Consider the following 17,660-nt stretch of genomic DNA (forward strand, 5'->3'; position numbering starts at 1 on the left):
CTCCCAGATTGGGGAGAGGTGTTTACCTTCACCCTGGCCTTGGTCAGGCCTCTGCTGATGGTTTCTTCAGTCTGTGATTGGGCTCCAGTGTCAAGACCCCAGGTGGATGTGCCTACAGCCCTGGGCAGGCACCGGAGCTGGTCATTTGGGGAAGGAGGGGAACCGTGGTTGAGTCCCTGGCTTGTCCTGCTGGACTGGCTTCTTGGCATACAGCCCAGCCTGGGCCTGAGCAGTGTCCTCCAATGTCCTCCAACCAGATGAGACTCATCATTTAGGGGAGCTCTTTCCTTGGGGACCAGAGGCACTGGCACCCCTGGGGAGCAGCCAGGCACTTGGACTCCTTCCTTCCTAGGACCACGAGGTGGGGAAGTGGCTGAGGTTCCCACAGCCTCTGCTCTGCCCTCCACTGAAGCACACTCAAGCCCCGTCAGTCATTTAATGTGCAGGGCGATGACTCATTTAATCCTCCCAGCAACCCCACAAACTAGGTATTATTTCATCCCCATCTTGTATGCCAAAGACACTCAGGGAAATGGTGAGGGCAGAAAGTGGAGCAGGAATCAGGCTCAGGCCTGACCCTGAAGCTCCACGATGCGTTCTCTCTAAGGAATCAGGCAGGGATTGGGGAGGTTGGTGCGGGGCGAAAATAGAACCACACAAACCAATAATATAGGGCACTGCAGAGGGGTGGGGAGAAAAAGGAGATAAATTCAGGAGATTGAGGATTGTGAGAATGAGAAATTAGAGGAAGAGAGGGAAAAATTACATCTCTTTTGTGTCTCTTTGGCAGGGGGTATACACCTGCCTTATATCTGCTGTACACAGGTACCTCCAGGTGTAGGCCTGCTAGAGTAGGAGACCCTAGATGTGTGGGGCTACCTGTCTGAAACACAAACGAACACGTGGCCTGGCAGGGTGGCCCAGAGAACCCTCCTGTCCGAAGAGGGATCACGTGTAACCACATGAGCCCTGCAGGGCTAGGCCAGAAAACACCAGGTCTTTTATTTTTAAGAGAAGCAGGAAATCAACTTTTTTAATGTCAACACTCTTTATTTAAAGATGTTAGTAACCAAAACAGTTTAGAATATCATTTTAGAAAAAGGAAAAATTAAAAAAAAAAAGTTCAGCTCATAGATTGCCAGGATGCAACCTCAGCTTTACTGCACTTATTTCCATGAGGGTCTCACCATCAAACTGTGAGCGTCCCCAGGGCTTACAGCTGCGGGAGGAGCAGTGTGCCCTGGGGGGATTGAGAATTGAGGGCTGTGAGAAAGAAGCACACAGATTTCTAGAAAGGAACCAGACTGAGTCAGACCGATGCATTGCCAAAAAGATACAAGAGAGGTACGTTGCCTTTGACCCTGGAGGTACCTTGTACATCTTCTGTGTGGCTACAGCACTCCCAGGGCCCTGGGCTCCGTGCAGAGTACACGAAACCGCGGGTGCCAGAGGGCTGAGAGGGGCAGAGAGGGAGGGTTGCTTGGAGGCGGTGGGAAGCTGCTCTGCCTGGCTGCTGAGAAGTGAATCACATTTCCATGTGATGGGTGCAGTTCACACTTTGTAAGGGAACAAGGAGCAACCGGAGCCTGACTTTTCTAAATATACCAGGCAAGGCAACTTGCCTGGCTCTGAATTGAGATTCCTGACAGGAGGCTGGGCGAGCCTCGGATCTAGCATTTGCAGGTTGCATCCCGGGCTCTGCTTCTCCAGCAGGGGGAAGAGGGGCTGATGCTGGGAGCTGGGACTTGCAGAAGGTGCCACCAACTTTCATTCTTGGGTAAATACCTATGGAAACTCTGGGGTACCCTCTTGGGCCTGTACAACCAGGGGGCTTCTGTGGCCAGATGAGACCCCCTCTAACCCCAAGGCAGATTCCTCCTCCTGTTGCCTTCAGCCTTCACAGGTCTGCCTGGCACAGACCACCACCACAGACCACCCCCCTTCCCCCGTTGTGCCCTTCAGGCTTCCAGTTATGGGCAGTGTCTGTGACATCCTTTCCAGAGCCTGGGAGGGTCGATCTCCCCCAGTTCTCCAATCTCCTTGTAAGTCTACACCTGATACAGTGTTGGGAGCTGAGGCTCTGCCTCCGTGGATAGGGACTTCAAGTCCCTGGAAGGAGCATGAAATGCCATCACTGCACACCCGGAAGTGGCCTGCAGGGCCGTGCTGCAGGCTGGGAACACGGGTTCCAGTTCTGCCACTGACCACCTGTGTCCCCTTCTCTCCTTGGAACCAGTTTCCAACTTGGGACAAGTGGAGCCTTGAGGTGACGATGCTAGTCTGAGGCCCCTCCCGCTTCTGACAGGTCACAGTTCCCTCATGTGCGACGTGGGCAGGAGGTTTGGGAAGGTATGAGGTGGGTGGTGTTCGGTGACAGCTCTCCACGGAGCAGGTGGGGAGGTTCATCTTCTGACTTTGGGTATGAACTGAAGCAGCCCCAAGCCTTTGGCAGGCTGTGATCAGTGCCTGGAGCTTTCAACCTGGTCAGCTATCCTAAGGCTGGGGAGATAAGCAAGGAGATGTAGACTTTAGGCTGTGGACAGAGATGCCCATGGCATGCGGACACGGTGGGCCAGGCCCAGTCCAGCTCTGGGGAGGAGCTCTGGCCTCTGCTGCAGATAAGAAACCAGCAGGCCTGCGAGAATCCTTTGTAACCAGACTCTTAGCTGTCAACAGCTTTGCTGGAGAAGTGACTAAAGAAAAGGCTGAGTCTGGGTGGGGAGGGGCTGGGGGGGTGCGGTATTAAGTTTAGACCCCAGGGCTCAGACCAGATGTGTCAGACAGGGTGCTGCAGGCTGTAACCTGGGGGGTGAGACCCCTTCCTGGATTTCAACCTCCCACTAGGCTTCTTGAGGGATCCAGTCCAAGGGGTTTCCAGGGGACCTCAAGGTGCCAGGAAGGCTGAAAGTCTCTAAGGAGCCAGCAGCTGTGCCCTTTGAGAGGTTTTCTGGGTGAGACACCTCCTGCCCCCACCAAGGCCCCTGTGTTCTGGGGAGCAAGAAGGCAAGGTGGTGGTCGGAAACGGCTGTGGGCTTCAGGGTCTGTGGGTCTGAATCCAGTCCTGCCTCTGCCACTGCTCAGAGGCCTAGGCCCCTTCAAACACATGGCCTTCCTGTTTCTCTAAAGAATTTACTGGTATCTGAAATGCCCTGTTTAATCACTTATGTTTCCTGCCAATCCCCCAAACCCTAGTGTGAGGCTGGGCACTGAGAAATACAGTGGTGTACAAGCCGGGGAGTCCCCGCCTTGTGGAGTCTGTAGTCTCAGCAGGCGAACAGGTGAGGGAAGATGGCAGTGGGAACCTGGAGGGCAATGTGGGCAGTCACAGGTCTTCACGAGTGACACTGTTTTGTGAGGCATACTTCACTGTTACCTGAAATTCTCATCTTGCCAGTCTCCTGATTTTTCTGCCCTGCTCCCCCCGCCCCCCCTGCTCCACTGTGGTAGCACCAGGAGGTGCACCAGGGCCGGTCCTAGGACCTCGGGCAGGCACTTCCCGGTGGCCACGCCGCAGACACTCCTGAAGGACAGTGAGGAGTTCCCGGGAGGAGAGGGAGAGTCTTAGCAGAGGGAATGTGGGTACAAAGGGCAGGAGGTGAGAGCCAGGTGCCCTGAGGGCCTGATAGGCCTTCACGAATGTGGGGTGCAGAAGGACAGAGGAGGAGCGGACAACAGTCTCAGAAAGTCACTGGGTCATGTTCAGGGGTCTGGATTCATACCAAGAATGACAGGGAGGGACCGAAGGCTGAAACAGAGACTGACATGATAATACCTGCGTTTTAAAAGGAGACTTCGGCTGCTGTATTAAGAATGGATTTGAGGGGAGCCTGGCGTGGAAGCCAGGAGCTGGCTGGGAGGTTACTGCTGCTGTCCAGCTGAGACGGCGGTGGCTCGGATAAGAGAAGAGGCGGTGCAGGAAGGAAGTTGATGTGTTCAACTGATCCTCAGGAGATAGAAACAGTAGGATTTAGCAACTGATTGAAAGCTAAGTGAGGGCTAGTGACGGAGCACAAGGAGGGAGATGACTCCCAGGTTCTTGGCTTGACCAGCAGGTGGCTGGGGTGCCATCTAGTGAGATGGGAAAGACTAGGAAGGGGGGAGCAGGAAGAGGTGTGTGGCTGGGGGAGGAGGGGAGTTTCGTTTTGGATAGGCTGAGCTCTGGGTGCCTTTGAGATGCCCAAGGAAAGGTGTCTGGTGGCGCTCTAGAATGGAGGCAGGCCTAAGTTGGAGGCTGCAGTCCTCAGTACAGAGAGGAAGCTTGAAGCCCAGGCAGCCCTGCTCCTCCTCTCCAGTTCCTGTATCAGATGCCAGGGGGCCTGGCTGGGCAGGGGCGGGGGCACTGGGGCCTGAGCCTGATCCCTTCCAAGTACCTGATCCAAGGGGCAGCCCTTCTGGTTCTCACCGATGCCCAGTATATGGGAAGGTGAACTTTTGCTGCCTCATCTTCTGATTCAGTTGCAACAAGTACTACGGGTCAAACAGATCACATTCAAGAGCCAAATCTGGTCCAGAGGCTGGGAACCTGGTCGGAGAACTTGGGTTTGAAGCGAGAAGAGGAGTTAGAATAGAACTCTCAGGGTGAGGACCCCAAAGGCAAGGACCCCCAAGGCATGTTCTTCCAAGTAAGCCTCTGGACTGGAATCCCCCCATGACTTGGATAAAAATACACTCCTAGTCTCTGTCTCTAGAGATTCAGATTCAGTAGGTCTGAGGGAGCCAGAAATCTGATTTTGTCCAGCACCCTGAGTGATTCTTAATACACTCAACTTTTGAGTGAGACTTGAGCAAATTTTGTCAAGGAGGAAGGAGGAAACCAGAACAGGCTGTCCAGAGCAAAGATCATTTCAAGAACGACATTGGCTTCCCGGGAGGGAATCCAAGGTCCCTCTTCATTCTCCCAGCATGTCTTGGCTCCTTCCCAAGGAAGAAGAATGCTAATCTTCGTGCTCAGGTTCAAGATTCTGATGGAGAATCTGCTCGTGAGAGGCAGTGGAGTCAATGGGCATTAAGAGGTTGGTGTTCAGGGGTGAGGGGCTCTCTTCTGGCTCTTCTCACCATGAAGTGGTAAGCAAAGCCGGATCTGCTTTTTCTGCCTGGATGCTTACTTGTCCTTCCCAGCCCAGGCCAGCCTGGTGCCAAGCATGGTGGCACATGCACACCATCTTTGAACCTCCCTTCCCTGGAACTGGTGATGTGTTGGGTCAGCCTTTCTCCCTATCACAGTGGTAGGCTCTAAGATCTGGGATGAACAAGAATATGGTGAGGTAAGCTGAGCAGGCCTCACAATTGCCTTTTAGTCTGAACCACTACCTCTTACTAGTTTAGAAATCATGAGTGTTCTGTGAGGAGCTTCCCAGGATGCTCTCCTGGGGCTTGACTCAGTTAACCACTACACATTTTGTTGGCTGGTTCTCCCTCCTTTCTTTTGCCTACACCTTCATTAGAGACGCAAGGAGCAGGGAGGGAAAATGAGGATGGAGTGCTACTGGGCCCCCACTGGTACGACTCCAAAGCCATACCATTATTTCTAACATTCAGCCAGTAGTACCCCAATTTCAACCCTAAGACAAAGGCCACAGAGTCTACACTGGATTTCACAACAAGGAGGTCACTAGTGACCTGGAAGAGAGCTGCGCCAGCAGGAGGAGTGGTGGGAGAGATGGGAAGAGTGGGAGGTGAAAAGACTAGAGGAGCACTGGCAGGGCCTCTCCCAGAGAACAGGAGGAGAGAGGGAGGAGGCCCAGGGTCAGAGCCAAGATGGGGAGAAACTCTATGGGAGGAGATGGCCGAGACAAAGTACAGAGAGGATGGGACGGCTGCAGTGAGGGCCCGAAGCGTAGCGGGTGGAAACATCTAGAGTACAAGGAAGGGATTAACTTTGGACAGAGGGTTGCCCCATCCATTCTAACAGGAGGTAAAGCAAAGGGTATGCTCCATATAGGTAAGTCTCTAGGTGTGGTAATAGAAAGCCGAAGCAATTGCTACCTGATTGCAGGTTTCTGTCAAACTGGGGGTGCAATCTGGGACTGGGAGTGAGTCAGAGGTCTAAGGAGGATGGAGTTTAAGAGAATCCTGGGCAGTGCCAGGCAGGCAGCCCCCAGGGTGAGGCATGGGCAAGGGGAGAAGGCCCGAGCTTGGGGTTTTGCCAAGAGGGTGTGATGGGAGGGCAGGGGGCATGGGGGTTCCTGATTACAGTGGTCAAACAGTGGAGTCTGGCAGAAGGTCGGGAAGGTTGAGGGGTCATGGGCATGAGAGACTGGGGAATAGGGAGATGGGGAACTAGAGAGGGTTAGGAGCTCCAGCAAAGCCATGATGGGTGTGGGCAGCAGAGGGCAGGGCACAGCCCTGGAGCTGCCCTTGTGTGGGTGGGGCAGAGAGCTGGTCCCAGCTGTCTCACTGTGTGGCCCTGGAAAAGTCACATGCCCTCTCAGGTCCCCAGTTTCTTCTGCGCAGAGACTGATGTCTTCCCTGGCTTTAAGGATCTATGAACACGGTGAGCTGACATGGGGAGGATGCCAACTGACAAGGGCCCAGAGCAAAAGGAACTCTGGGGCCTTGTCACGTAACAGGGCACACCAGGACAAAATAGCCAGCACCTGGGGGTATTCAGGATTGACGGTAAAGTCAGGAAGACACCAGGAGCTTCAAGGACACAAGCCTGAGTAAAGGGCTCTGACAGCAGGAGCTTAATAAACTTGGGGTGTGGGCACAGGGGGAGTGGGAGTTGGACTGACCCAATCTGGAGCTGCAGTTCCATCTGGGTCTTCTCAGACAAGCTCTCATCCACTGGGAAGCTCCCTTTAGAGGAGCAGAAACGAGCGGATGGCAGACTCCATCCAGGGCTGCTGACATCTGGGTTCTCAATCTAACGTGTAATTCACTTACCTATTTGGGATGGTTGTTTTTTAAAAAACAAACAAACAGACAAAAAACCAAGGAAAATCTTCCCAGATCCCAGGCTAAGCCCTCTTTTGTTTTTTTTCCCCTCAGGATGCATTAACGTTCTCTGATGGGGAAAGCTGCCAACAGATTAGTATTTTTCACGGTGTTCAAGGAGCTTTAGCCCTGAAGATGCTTCAAGGATAAGGTTGAAAGTGGCTTTGGCCCTGTATCAGCTCCCCCTTCCTTGGAGACTCACAAACTGTATTCACATGCGAAAAGATACAAAGTCCAGCAGGACAGAAAACTCTTCATTTCAACTTTTTAAACCACAGACTCCTTCGCCCCACTCCCTAATATACTTGTGCTCCCATTGCCCCCAGAACTAATATTCTGTGGATTCCACTTTGACATACACTAGCAAAATAAATAAACCACCTGCAGGAGACTATCTGCCCTGGCACTAGTGTGGCTGTGAGGGATTACATATGCCGTGGGTGATCTATTGGGTATGGCCAAAATTGGTGTCATTTGAACAGCTCTTGAGGAAGACTTTAAGCCTGTTAAAGAGTGAGAATAATCCCTGGCATGAATAGAAGTATTTTAAATCTGTGAGAAAACTCACAGTCCAAGAGTCAACTCACACCCACAGAGTGTACTGGACATGCCGCAGACAAGCATTCTCGGGGCCAGACGCGGCCTTATAAGGTGGCCTGATATTTTCTCATGGCCCAGGCCACCCTCCAAAAATATCCAGGGACAGAAGAAGAGCGGGAACTGACCTCCCTGAATGTTTCAGAGATTAACAAGCAGGCTCTCCATTAAGCAGGAGCACTAACACCTGCTTTATGACCAGCTCCAATATCTCTCATTTCAAAACCAGGCAGCCTGCGCAGTCCCAGCCAGGGAGGTCTCCGCAGGAAGAGAACAGCTGGAGCCTCAGAGCTCAAATCCAAACTGGGGTTTTTTGCTCTAAAAAAGTGTTATTTCCTGTACCCCTCCAGAACAAGAGGCTGCCTTTACTTTATATGGACAGTAGAAGTCTGTGACTGACCTTTATTAGTGTGCCTTTCTGCCCTTGGGTCAAAGCTGTGTTCCAAACGCCTTGGATTCCCCAGACCCCCAATCGCTTGTGAGGTGCTGCCCCCCAGTGGGGCCACCTAGCTACGACAACACGGAGGCGGAAATGGCCTTAGGGCTTTACTAAGTCCAGCATGAAAAAGCATCTGGATTGCATTCATGGTCATAGATAGATGTGGAAGCGCTGCCATGGTAATAAGTCCATGTTCTGGAATTAGCGAACAGAAAACACAATTTCCAAACATAAACAGATTTATGAAACGGGTATTAGGTGCTTAAAGTACACTGCCTCTCACATATTTTATTTTTGCTTATCAAGTGACTCAGGGTGAACTGCCTTTTTTGTGGGGGGAAAAAAGATTATTTTTGGTAATGAGATCTTACCCTGTAACAGTAAGGGGTATTTCTCTAAATTTGAAAAAAAAAAAACCAACCCAGATTAGCTTCTCACATGTTTAAATCAAAGTGTAGGTCAAAAAAACCCACACAGCTCTCTTCCAACTCTGGTTCCTAGTTGCAGGCAGGGGAATGTTAATAGGTATAGCTATTTTTGGTAATAGATGTTTAGAACAGTTTCTTCACCACTAAACTGTATAACAACGAACCAGTCTATTTGTAATGCTGGGATAAAAAAATATAAGGAATTGCAAAGCTAGTTTCTTCATTCTTGTTAAAGGCAACAGAACAACACAGAGGTATTTTCGGAATACTGCGTGTGTAACAGTGGGTCTAAATTATACCAATGGTAATTCCTAAGGCTGGAGCTTATGTTAACATAGTACACATAATTGCCATAAAATATGACAATGACAAATTACAAAGACCTGGCTGGTTTCCCATTGCCACTCTAAGATGGAAAGGTTGTATTTTCTGGATAGCCTCTACTATTAACTTTACCATCTGTTCCTCAGTTTCAGCTGAAATAATTTTCTTTTCATAAATGTGCCTATCTCCGAAGTAGATTAACTCTGTATGAGGAGAGAGGCTGTTCTAACCACTATGCTGGTAATTTCTAACTGTGACCAGATAGCATTCAGAAAAAATATGCTCCTCTTTGGAACATTTTTCCACAGTCCTGGACAAGGGTGACTCAGGTGGGCTCATGCCCCTGCTGAGGCATCCTGAGACCACCTAGAGAAATACCTAGAAAGGGACTGGCACATGGACACACTAGCACGCTTGAGGTGAGGAAATCCGGGGTCTAGAACTCGCGGGCTGGAGAAGCCGAGCTGAGTATCCTCTCAGTCTTTCTCCCCGCCTGTCACTGTGTGTTAAAGCAGTTTCTAGGATTGCTCTGTGCTTGGAGGTGTTTTTAGGAGGAGGTACTGGACCGCTTGACTGAGTACTTGTTTTATAAGGTGAACACTGCTGGGCAACAGTATTTCCTCTCTCAACTTATATTAGAAAAATTAGATTAAAACTCACATACATACACACTGTAAGACAAGGGCCCTCCATCTTTTACTGATTAATTTTTTATTTCTCCTGGTCACCTATATGATGAATCTGTCTTGTCCCTCTGCAGCCAGATTGGAGACTAGCGAGGTAAGCTTGAAGACTGACTGCTAGGAAGAATGATTTTTTTGAAATCTCTTAATATAATTTGTCTGCTTTTCCTTTAAGTGTAGAACCATTATGAAGAGCAGAAATCGATTTAAAAACTTTTAAGAGCGAGCTAGAATCTATAATGGAACTGAAACTTCCATAATCCTACAATACCATTTTCAGGCCAACTCAATGTGAAAAATCACCAGATCTACTGGTCAAATATCAAATCCAGGCAGAGCACACATTAGTTTATTTTGAAATGCAACACAGATCAGTATTTTATGAATACAACTTATTACTACATTATCAGGTAAAAACAGCTTCCAAATGCATGCATAGAAAGTTAAGCATAGTCTTTGAACTCCTTATTTCTAAATATACAAAAAATACATTTAAATTATATAATTTTAGTGAATCAAAGACTTATAAAATTACAGTTTTGGTTTTCACAACATAGAAAAAATATAAAAATGACTTTATATATGGTTGTATAATTTTTTACCCAAATTTCAAAGGAGCGGTATGTACCGATTTTGTCTTACAATGCTTTATCCAAAACTCAGAATTGAAACTAATTTGTAGGTTGTACCACATCGATGCCAACCTTTTATTATAAATGAATAACCAAAAACACAAGTGGAAGTGAGGGCACAATCTCTTCACATGCCTCAAAGCTACACCTTCTAAGCCCTTCCTGTTGGAAGTCTGCTCCAGAGAAACGTTTCCAACAGGTGGATGTGCTTTATTCCATGACTAACTCTATACGGAGCCTCTGAAAACTGTCAGTACGTGTTAAATGAATGACCCCAACCTTAGCAAACAGAACACAGCAAGATGCAGATTAGCAGCTTGTGTCGATACAGCACTACTGCGTATCTCAAAGAATTCTCTGCCAGAAGGTGGTCCCCGAAGGGGGGGAACTGAAACACCCAATCAGGTAGGGGTTGGAGGGGGGCAGATGATGCCTTTGACTCTGCCCGGAAATGAAAGTGGTTAAGTCTGACAAAATACCCACCAAAATACCACCTTCCTCATCCACACCTTATAAGAAGATGTGATATCCGGTGGGGTTAGATGTTCTCAGTCCATAAACGAACACCACCACTTCCAAAGAGAAATGAATTCACATTAGAGATAAAGAAACCAGTTACTGAGAGAGGTGACTGAAGGACACAGTGCATGCCTTACTTATCTGCAATGAGCATTTTAAATGTTGACGGACAAAAACACACACTGGGGTTGAGACCCTTTTTGAGAAGGGAGTTGTTCACTGCGTTCTTGCTGTCAAAGTTCAATTTGATGCATGACCACTATTTGTGACAGATTGTTTTTCATAAATAGTGACAAATTATAACAGAGAGGACCGAATAAAACTCCCAATCCAGCAGTCCTGGAAAATTTGCATTTCTCATCCCATCTTCTATAACTATTTCAAACACAAATGAAAAAAATCTTACTCAACTTAAGTAATAAGGCTAATATAACCCAAATTGATTATATTTTATGGTAGAAAAACATTTTGGAAAAATAAGAGAAAAAAGCATGAAAAATAATCTTCCCACATGTTTTGTTTATCAAATACAAGAATAGATTCTAATCTCACCACACCCAAGTCAAGAGTGCTGCCTTTAAGAAGCAGAATTTTAATGATCAATTCAAAAATAATGTATTATACATCTGCTTGCATTAAATTTCAGGCTGCATATTTTCTTCTCATTTTCATCTTAATTTTCAAGCTTCTATTAAAATGAGCATTTAAAAGTTTTCCATTATGACACCCTTCTAATATTCGTAATTATACTTTAGTTGATAACCAGTCAGTAAGCTAGTAAGCTAGACTTTTAAAAGATCAACCAATTAAAAAAAAAAAAAGGGAAAATGTTTCTGTAAAGAACACTGTATATTTAAAATCTAATGCATGTCTAAACTTGGGCTTTACATTTTCATCCAACTCTTGAAAAGTCTTAAATGCACAGTTTAGCAATTATAGTATGTAGACAAGACGTTAATTAGACAATGTCCATATGTCCAAAGTATTTCTTGGCTGCTCCAAAATGCGGGGACGATACTACTTTTAGTTCATGACTGCCCAACTGGAACATTTCACTGCCTCTGGACTTACAACTTGGTGGGAATTACATAGCACCATAATAAGGAAAAGTATACAAACAGAAGAGCTGAATAAGAATGTGAAAGTAAAATAATAAGGGTACATAAACCCATTCCTGATTGTTCTTCCAAACTCCATTTCTAGAGTAACACCTTCCATGTGCTTTCAAGAACAGATTCTCTACTTCTGTGCACTAGACTGGCTTCAGGTCCCTAAGCAAGAATAGTTCCTGGCAAACTCCTTACTCAGGGTGTTCTGAGAATGGTACTGTGAAAGGTACCTGTCATTGACTAGCTACTGAGCTTTCCCTTCCTCAGAACTGTCCCGTTTTGTTAAAATAGGATTGAGGTTGAGCCCCAGTTAAGGTAGCTTCTCTACAATATACACATACTTATTGAATTCAAGCACATTTCGTAGTGGCAAGCAGTAATGACTCGAATGAAAACAAACAAAACGGTTCTAGTTGTTTTCTGATTATAGGCACTACCCCAAAGTTTCACAGACATGTACATTGTATAATTCATTCACTAGATATGAGGGGAAGGTCCCAGCCATAACTTCAGAGCATGCCAGAGAACAAACGGCTTCCAGCATGCAGTCAAGCGCTTAGAGAGGGGATGCTAAACACACTGCAGACTGAGACGTACCTGCTCCAAGCTGGGCATTCAGTGGGCGCAACTTCATGGGTCAGACTGTAACGCTCAAGTGTTTAGTGTTACAGATCTTTTATTTATCAGACATGTGACGGAAACAGGAGGATATAAAATGCCAAATCCCTTTCCAGCGCCATCATAAATATTGGGAACTTCTGGTTGAAAGAGCATGCTGAAATGGACCGGCCAGGATGTTTTATGTAACAGCTTTCGTTTTTTTGTTTTGTTTTTTAGAAAACCCCAGGCCCACATGACACTGGATTTTGGTTTATTTATTTATTTTTTTAGTATTTAAAAATAGTTCTTACTTATTTTCTATGAAACGTATTGGGAACTGAAAAAGTCTGCAGCATTTTTTGTCATTGGAAAGTTTGTTTCTGGGGATGTGCAGGAAGAAGGAACTATTCAAATTTCTTGTGTTCTTCAGTATGAGAAAGGATCTTTCTTCTCTGGTGTATCATGTGGAAGTATAACTGGGGAAAAACTGCAAAGAAGAGAGAGAATTGGTTAAGGAGATGATTTAAAACCACAGGTTCTACGTAAAGCACATGGACTTGAGGTCCTCTCTGACTCCGACCACTTTCTCTCCCAGCAACCAAGGATGGTAACAAGACGGGCTTGGAGAAAGAAGAAAAACACAAAGAAACTTCGTTTCCTGCTTTAGCCGAGGGGGAAGGTAACGTGGACTGGAGTGTCAGATACCACTGCCACTGGCATTACCAATCAGGATGCCACGGAGCTGCCAAATAATACTCTTTACACAAGCTCATGCTATCTGCACACTTATTCTCTGATTTCCCAACAACCAAGGGGTGAATTCTAGTGCTAGAGTTACTATTCCTGTTCACAGAGGAGGAATGGAAGCCTCAGAGAGGCTGGGCATTTGCCTGCGGTCTCACAGCAAATCACTGACAGTCAGGACCAGGCTCCGTGCTCCTGACCCTCAGTCTCACCCTCCCTGTCCCCCTGCTCTGTCACCCAGGAGGATGTCCCAAAGGTACTTCCAGAGAAATGCTGTTCTTTGGGAAGACCGCGGAGTGGTGTTTGATCTGAACACCACTAAGCCACGTTTGGATGTGAAAAGCAAACCCTTACGCACTGGAGATTCTGTTCTTGGTCATTTCATAAGTTACTTTAAAAAGGACTGGCTCTCGATTGAACACGGTGGTGCTGCCTGGGAGGACGGAGTGGGGATATTACTGGCATTCAGTGCAAGGGGCCAGTAATGCCAACATCCACGCTACGTGACAGTCCTCCGTGACTAAGAGCTGTCCCATCCCAAAGGCCTACAGTGTCCCTGTTGGGAGATGCCAGCTTAAGCTATCTGACCTTCACAAGGTTACTGTAAACTGGGGGTTCAAAAACCACATAAAATATTCCAGTGAGATGGTCTTGGACGTACACCATCCACCTTCCCTTCTCAACGGCTCCACTCTCTGTATTTTAGACAGTAACCTGTGTTTTGGGGGAGGTGATTTCTACTACTGCCAACTCTTCTCTGATAGTTTCTTTCTTTCCAAATGGGTTCCAAGTTGGCCAAATGTCAAACGATCCTCCCAAAGTACCAAGACATCAGTGGGTGTGTGCACACAGATTTGATAAACTGCAGAGGAGGCCCTGGCGCTGAACAGCGCTGCCATCCACTCCACTCACTATTTGCAGGCAGGAAGTTATTCACAGAAAAGACCCAGCTTGTGCATAAAATTCAACAGTGAGAGAACTATTTTGGTATGAACACCAGAAAACTTGACAAGCTCTATAATCTAAAAACTGGAAGTAAGGATATAATTAAACCATAAGGAATGCTAATTGTAATCATTTAAAACTGTGAGGCTAGTCACATTTCTATAGATATACTTTAGTAAAGGGAAACTTTGCAGCAAAGAACGCTAAGGACTTTTCCACTGGCTGCATTTGTGATTATGCCACTCATATAAAGTGTGGCTATGGACCCACAGGGTCTGACGTAGGACAACAATCCAAAAGCCATTCAATAGGCCTTTAGTGGCAACCAGATGCCTAAATATACCTTCATCCTCATGCAAGGGCCTGCCAGCTACGAGGCTCCTGGTCAGGACTGGGGAGCAGATATGGCTCTTTCATTTTGTTACATTCTTCCAGAAGTTGCTCAGTGCCCAGGAGAAAGAAATGTGTGGGGGAGACGGGGAAAATGGGAGTACTTGGGCTAGAGATTCTCTGTTCCTCTGGCAGTGACTCCCTGGTGACCAGAACTTGGGGGACACTGTCTCCATCTCAATTACTCACATGGTCACACCAGCTACAGTGACTGAAATAATTCCAGATGCATGGTTGCCTGCTTTTAACTACGCTGAAAATCTCAACCTGACAACAGGCTGTTCAGAATTCTAGCCTCTGCTCTTACAGTTTAGGACATGTAGGATGGAGATGGCGGCTACGCATGTGTCCGTCCTGTTGTGCCGGAGGGTGGGTAGGGTGGGTGGCTGCGGTGTCACTGGGCACACCTTCCTGTAAGGAGAAGGGCGCTCTTAAGACTTGAAGGCAGAGGGCAACTGGAAACACTCTGTTTGGGGCAAGTTCCTTCTGTTTCTCTAATAATCAGAGGGCGGTTATGGTTACTGACAACGTGGACAGTGCCCTGCTTCTTGGTGACCCGGCCCTCTATCACTGTTTCTCGTTTCTCTCTGCCTTTTTTAAACCCCAGCCCTGCAGCTAGCTTTCACCAATTTGCAAAAGGGGGAGGGCAGGTAATGTAAACAGATATTGTCCATACTCATACTGCAGCTGCAGCAGAGGAGAGGAACACCCCAAAGGGAATCCAAAGCACCCCAATATGAGAAAACTCCCAGGGCTGCGGCTCACAGGCCACGCACAACATGGCCTGCAGGTGCGACAGTGCAACATCTGGTCAGGGCCATAACGAAGAGGTGCTGCTTTCTAAGACATGTACATCACCCACGTCCCATGAGAGGGGATTGAAAGAAACCTAAGTTGTGGAAGGGAACCCAGATTTGGTAAAGAAGGCTGCATGGCAACAGCAACCTCTCCTGACTGCATTTTCTTCTTATAAATACAAAGTTTTGGAAAGTTGGAAACGTGCAGTTGGCTGGAATGAACTGTACAAACTGGTCTCAGTATTAACAAAATAAACTACTAAAAACATTCAGGGCCACTGGCTCAGGCCAGAAGCACAGTGAGCGCCAGCAGACACGAGTGATCTGCAGCAGTACAGGGTCTGCGCTGCCATCTTGAGCCTGGGTGGGGAGTTAGGGATTTGAAGGGAACCTTTTAATCTCTGTCCTTGAAATGAATCCTTTTTTTGTCCTACAGGAGTTAAGCTACCTTAGAAATGAAAGAGTATGGACTTTAACCAAGCCAAATTCTCTCATTAAAAAGAGGCTGAGAATAGTAGAAGGGGGAAGGACTGAGGTACGGAAAGCAGACGCTGGCTGAGAGGAGTTTCCCTGCTCTAAGACAGCTGACTCTTAGGTCTGTGCTCTCTTCTCTTCTAATGCCACGAAGGAAAATCCCACAGAACTGGGTTTGTTTTCCTCCAGGAATCCTGTCATCCTGTGCTCGACCAGGCCCCTTCTCTACCGAGAGGTCAGCAGGGTGAGGCAAAAGTTTCGCTCTGCTTGGCCCCCGTGGCACAAAAAGAGACTAGGAGGTGCAGAGTGCCCTGAGCTTCCCGGAGAACTGCTCCTGGAATACAGCCCCACCTGCAACGGACCGGAAACCTGGCAGCACCTCTGAGGTAGGGCCCAGGTTTCCATTAATGGGGCAGCACTTCGTTACTGGTTTGATTTCATGATAGTCTCCTGGCCCCATTCCCAGTTATCCAACACAGCATTTATCTCCATTTAAAGACTTATGCTGAATTTAAATACATCTTGTGGTGCTCATCAGGATAATACTGGTTAGCCTGGGTGTGGCAAAACTGCAGTTAGGAATTGTTGCTCTAGAGACTGGAAATGAAACACAATCGGAAAGGTGAGAAGCTCTAAGTTAATTCTTACTACTTAAATTTTTACACTCTTCCATATTTATCTTTTGTTTGAAAATCAACTACCTTTTACATTTGGAGAGAGATGGCCTTTAGCCACCCTGGTTCCAGCAACAGAGAGGAGGACTTGATTGCTACTAAAGGATGTAAAAGGAATCACAAAGCAGAAGTGCGTCCAAGAACCTCTCCAAGATAAATGTTCACAAGAAACTGGGATGTCGTTTTTTTCCCTCAAAGTGTATGAAATGCAATTTTCCACAAGGGGACACAAGCTTGTCACCTGTGATTGTTAGGATGATTCATTCAGTTAATGCTGTGGGCTGAAGAAAAATCCAACCTTCCAGTCTGAATTTAACCTGAGGTTTAGGGGAGAATATAGCATCTTACAGCCTAAAATAAGATTCAGAGTCATAATGCCAACGGAAGTAGCTAAGGGAGAAGAAGCATTCAGTTTACTTGGCCTTGGGTAAAACAGGACTTTTGGATATGTGGAAATCAATTATAGGATAGAAACTGAACATCAGAATTTGAGAAAAGGAGTAAACAACTCTTCATCCTCAGCAAACAAGACTCACTTCAGGGAAGCTTCAAACGTGGCCTTTTCTCTCTGTTAATGTGCTGGTAGGCAGATTTGAGTATCTATATATTTAAACCTTCAGCAGGACTATTAAAATAATCGGAAACCATCCTGAAGAGAATGCTACGTCCTGTTCAGATGACTTTAAGTGTTTATTTCCAAAAAAGAAATAAAGAAAAATTAATCAATCTATTTTTATTTTACTTGTTTCTAGTCAACTACCAATTCCTTAAAAGTGAAGTAATGTTTATTTTGATATAGCGAAAGTGTAAAACTCTCTCTACAGTGTTTTTCAAATACCATAACAAGCAGCTTTTAAGAGACTGAAAAAGTCAAGGTAAGGTCTCTAATGGTTTCTTTTTTTGCTTTCCACTCAGTCCTTTCCTCCAATAGGCAGTTAACCTATGCTGGCATTCACTGTGTCACACACACACACTAAGGGCTGCATTTTAGCAGCTGAGAGGACTTCATCTTTATTCAGTTACTACCAGAGAAAACTCTCTGGCAGTCAGCTTCAATGAAAACCAAAGCGTCCCCGATAAATTAGATTTATGGTGTAAAAACAACCAAAGGCATTTAACTCTAGCTATTGTTGAGCCAATTTTTAAAACATAAATAAATATATGCATAAATATCTACTTACGTGGAATGTAAGAGATCATTATCAGAATTAGGAATGCATAATAATCAAAGGAGAAATTGTATTTGTTAGGTAAACTGATGGAGTACAGGCCAGCCTGTCTGACAAAGGGCAACGCGGCATATATTGTGAGCAATTCTCCGGACACTCCCATTGGGTACAGCACAATGAAGAGTGTGTACCTAAAACAA

General features: G+C 46.6%; 1 protein-coding gene across 1 annotated transcript in view; it reads right to left on the reverse strand.

Moving 5' to 3' along the window:
• Positions 1-9,729: 9,729 nt before the first annotated feature.
• PTPLB (protein tyrosine phosphatase-like (proline instead of catalytic arginine), member b) overlaps positions 9,730-17,660 on the reverse strand; it is an 89,093-nt gene continuing 81,162 nt past the window's right edge. The window contains exons 8-9 of the mRNA XM_010834410.1: positions 17,473-17,651; positions 9,730-12,754 (exon numbers count right to left, since the gene is read on the reverse strand). Coding sequence (XP_010832712.1) covers positions 12,672-12,754; positions 17,473-17,651 — 262 coding nt within the window. The 3' untranslated portion in view covers positions 9,730-12,671. The remainder of the gene's footprint in view (positions 12,755-17,472; positions 17,652-17,660) is intronic.

This window comes from Bison bison, unplaced genomic scaffold (assembly GCF_000754665.1).
Source record: "Bison bison bison isolate TAMUID 2011002044 unplaced genomic scaffold, Bison_UMD1.0 scf7180017864032, whole genome shotgun sequence".
Lineage (NCBI taxonomy): Eukaryota > Metazoa > Chordata > Mammalia > Artiodactyla > Bovidae > Bison > Bison bison.